The 4362-nt window shown below is 37.1% G+C and overlaps 1 protein-coding gene across 1 annotated transcript in view; it reads right to left on the reverse strand.

Moving 5' to 3' along the window:
* The window catches only part of LOC111499939 (golgin candidate 5-like), an 11612-nt gene extending 7298 nt beyond the window's left edge, over positions 1-4314 (reverse strand). Inside the window, exons 1-5 of the mRNA XM_023151670.1 lie at positions 3934-4314; positions 3395-3614; positions 1751-2859; positions 1384-1455; positions 390-464 (exon numbers count right to left, since the gene is read on the reverse strand). Of these exons, the coding sequence (XP_023007438.1) occupies positions 390-464; positions 1384-1455; positions 1751-2859; positions 3395-3548 (1410 nt within the window). The 5' untranslated portion in view covers positions 3549-3614; positions 3934-4314. The remainder of the gene's footprint in view (positions 1-389; positions 465-1383; positions 1456-1750; positions 2860-3394; positions 3615-3933) is intronic.
* Positions 4315-4362: the final 48 nt, after the last annotated feature.

Raw genomic sequence — 4362 nt, forward strand, 5'->3', positions numbered from 1 at the left:
CCTGAGTATTTCGTAATTCTTTTTTTCTTTTTAAAAAAAAAAAAAAAACCCTCCTGTAGAAGGACTAATCATTTAGTTATTCGCTTCATCATAAAAAATTAATTCACCCATACCCTTCATTTTCTGAAACAGTTGGAAACTATCCATTAGAAAGCAATTTCAGTAGAACATGTAACATCTACCAAAACTCCATTGATGCTTGGTAGAACCCTAAACTTAATTGAGTTGAAACTTCATAAATCAGGCCCATTGGACTTGTGTATGGATAACACAAACAAAAGGCCATTACATTGTCAACCTGATTTAACTACTTTGGGAAAAATGAAGAGTAAACTTCAGAAAGAAGATGTAGAAAGTTGGAAAAACAAAATAAAAAAGAAATGACAAACCTTCCTTTCAAGAGTTGAGACTCTCTGATGGTATTCCTCTCGCAATGACTCAATTTCCGCATCACTGGACTTTTTCTGTTCCATTAATGACGAACGTGAGTAATTAAACATATATTTCATCTTCTCTCTACAGCAGGGGTGGGGGGGGGAGGGAAGACTAGTTTTCTTTGTGTAAAACACGTTTAACTTTTGTTTTGTACAGTATACAGTGGCTAATTAAATGATGAGATGCCAACAAGTTAACAAAAAGAATATTCTCAAATGAGGACAAAAATGTCAGATAAATAAGCCCAACCAACGTTTTATAATGGAATTCAAATGACTTTGTTTAAGTGTGCAACTTGAAATGGTAGACCCAACATAATTAGATAATCAAAAAAACAAAAAAACAAAAAAAAAACAAAAAAAAAAAAAAAGAAAAAGAAAAAGAAAAAGAAAAAGAAAAAGAAGATGAAGAAGAAAACAGAAAAAGGGAAAAGATCTGTAATAGGCCTCCAGAATAATAGACATTAAGTTCAATTGTTGAGATAGTTTTTCCATCCTCGCATACGAAAGGGTAAAAATGTCAATAACCTGATGTGGAAATACTTAAAGAAATAGTTGCAGTTTATAGTTAAACTGGCTGTTGGCTAGTTTGTTAGGAAACGACTTAGTTTGTTAGCTGGTTAGTTTACTTGATAATTAGTTATAAGTTGCTGACTTGTGTATAGTATAAATACTAGTGGCCCCCGGTGTAAAAAGGCAAATTTTCCAATTAATAATGAACATTAATTTGATTGGTCAAAGTGATGGCTTGAAGTAAAATGCAGAAAATAATTGGAATAAGATCGTGTTAAGTACAAAGTTATATGGGTCAAATGTTAACTTCATTCATTCGTTGATTTGCTAAGAGAGTCCCTAAAGTAAATGGGCTTCCTATCAACCACCACACCTAACTACTCAAAAAGGATAACCACTTAAGATCTTAACTGATTGACATGAAAATATAAAATACCTTCAATTTCTCGATCACAGTGTTCAAATGCTCATTTTCATTCATCAATTTCTCTATCTCATCAGCCTTTGCCTGCAAGAAATCAGATTTGTTACTTGAGAAGAGAAAGAAGCATACAAGGAAAGGAACATTTCCAAAGACCCCGTCTCAGCTAAGGTGCCCTAGACAATCTGATCTTAATTATCTACTGGTCATTCAAATCTAGTCATTTTTCCAATGGCAAGAATAACCATGTAAAAGGCTTTCGGCTCAAAATCTATCTTTTTTGAGAGCCCAACAACATATAGGGTGGGAGATTTGAATCTCTGGCCTGGTCAAGAGTATCTTTACCAACAAGGTTCAAGGTAAGGTTTGCCACATTAAGTACCTGAGCTTGTCTTACTGCACCCTGCAATGCTGTTTCCTTCTTTTTCATTTCAGCCTTCATCTTCTCTAGTTCATGCATAGAATCTAAATTAGTAGGTGTATTTTCCTCTGAGCTGAAATCTCGCTCTTTAGCTTCTTTCTCACTACCTTGGAGTTGCTGATTCGTTTCGGTTGCTTTAATTGCTAGATCACTTTCATGAGAATCTGAATTAGAAGTGCGCAGAAAAGCCTCATCAAAAAGAGGTGCATTGGACAATTCACTTGCAGAAACTTCACGAGGACCTTCTTTTACCTCAGTGCTACCAGAATGTATGCTAGAAGTATCACTACCACCTTCACCCTGATTATCATCAGAAGACTCGGATACAGTATGAGGAATCGTTTTTAAGACCTCCTTTTCTTCTGTTTTCAATTTATCAGTAGTTTCGACCTCAACCATTGGTTCATTTATCCTATCTGCTAGCGATATCTGTTCATTACATCTGTTATGCACATCAAAAGAACTCAGAGATTGAACCAACAGCTCATTACTTCCTTCATCTTGATATATATCAGTTGCTTCTGACTTGGTATCTAACTCTGGAAGTATGGAAGTTTCCATTTCTGAAAACTCTTTCGGCTGTAAGTTGTGAGTGTAGTCTGAAATTTCTGCAGTGGGTTCAGGACTTTCGACAGACATTCTTGGTGAATCATGATCGGCTTTATCAAGGGATTCTGACACGTCATTATTCTGGACAGAAGACCCAAGAACTTCAATAGGAGGGACTGATGATTCGGACTCTGCTTCTCCTTGACTTTCCTTTTGTACGTCGTCTGGTCTTTCATCATCCTGTTCTGTGGGCACTTCAACTTTTCGAGCACTTGATTCCCTTAAAGACGAAGGAACTGGCTGCTGAGTTTCAATGCCTTCCTTTTTATTCAAATCATATTGAAGCTGTGAAGAGTCCTGTTTCTCTGATGATTCCCCAACTTCTGTGGGAATTAGTGAAGATTGTGATTCACTTGATGACTCGTCTACTAAACTTTCATCAGTTTTATTCTGCCCAATTAATGCCCTGACTGGATCAAAGAGTGTTTTCCCTTCTGTAGCTGATTGCCAGAATCCAGGAGCTACAGGGATGTAAAGAGGCATGAAAAGAAATTGGCATTAAACTGGCATTTTACATTTGTAAAGGCATTGACCAACTCCTGAATCTCAAGAATCATGGATGAACACTATGGCAGTGCAAGAACAACCAGGAAAACATACCCACAGAATAATATTAAATTTTCTTTGTGGCAATTATATTTGTGAACCAACATTTCTAATTTTTCCATTTTGTGCTTGATTCCAAGAAAAATTGTGGCCCCAATTGCACTAGCAGAACAACCGGAAATTGCAAACTGCAGACACTTCCAAATGAAAAACAATATGGAAGGAAAGCATCAATGATTTTATCCAACACTAAGTTCGATAGACAAGGACTCCAGTATATCTTAATTAAGAAATTTTAATCACATTAACCATTTCATAATCATTTGTCTAAGCAGAAAAATGCCTTTTTCTGCATCCTTCGAGCTTTCCTAGAGATCACGTATCATAGAAAAAATGTTCGTTCAAATACCAAATAATAATTGGCAACATAATATAAGAGTGTATACTTACCATCGCTGCTGGGCTCCGACTCCGGCTCCTCTTCAAACCCAAGAGCAGAGTCAAAATTCTTTTCAATATTCTTCACGCTCTCTTGGAGCTTATTTACCGCGCCAGCAAGATCCGGAAAGTTACCCAAAGAAACCTTCCCACTAAACCAAGCCATTTAAGAACAAACGATAGATCTCCAATTCAATCAACTAATGCTAGCGCATAGAGTCCCCAGCTAATGCTGAAAAAGTATAAACGAGATAGAATTCAATTAACTGAGAAAGCTTAGTGACAAATATAATAGTAACTACCAAATCAACCAAAATTAGCTTGAAAATTAGAAATATGATACGGTGGGCGAGGGCTTTCGCCAGTGAGCTTCATTTCCATCGAAGACATTAATCAACATTTTCTTCATTGATGACATAATGCAAGAAACGAAAAATTAATACAAGTAGAGGTGTAAGATCCACGCAGAAATGGATCAGAATAGGCAGTGGGAAATTAGAGGAGGAATAGAAAGAATTAAGTTATGATCCTAATGCAAAACTTATGAGAACCTCGTCATCCACACCGGAAGAGAATCCAATTGGGTATTGATAGGAGCAGTGAATGCCATAATTACATCATGGATTTTCTCTATTGAGCTGCGGACAATGTTGTAGACAATTGTCTTTCAATTCGAAATTTAGAATAGAGAAAGATCGAGACGGTGCGCAGATGAAACGGGGAGTTCAGCGTTGGTTCCGTCGCAGTGAGTAGGTTTGTCATACCGTGGGTTTCGTCATATACAAAGATCTCGTTCAGTGCCACCGCCGTCCGCACGTTTCTTGCCGGAGAAGAGGCTGTCGCCGCCGCGTGGTGGTTTACCGGGATTAACGTTAGAGGGCCGGAAGAGGAAAAAAACGGTGAGAGAGGTGAAAGAGAAATAAATAAGGGAAGGAAAAGAGAGAGAAGAAGAGGGAAAAAAAAAAAAAAAAAAAAAGAAG

This window comes from Cucurbita maxima, unplaced genomic scaffold (assembly GCF_002738345.1).
Source record: "Cucurbita maxima cultivar Rimu unplaced genomic scaffold, Cmax_1.0 Cma_Scf00027, whole genome shotgun sequence".
Taxonomy (NCBI): domain Eukaryota; kingdom Viridiplantae; phylum Streptophyta; class Magnoliopsida; order Cucurbitales; family Cucurbitaceae; genus Cucurbita; species Cucurbita maxima.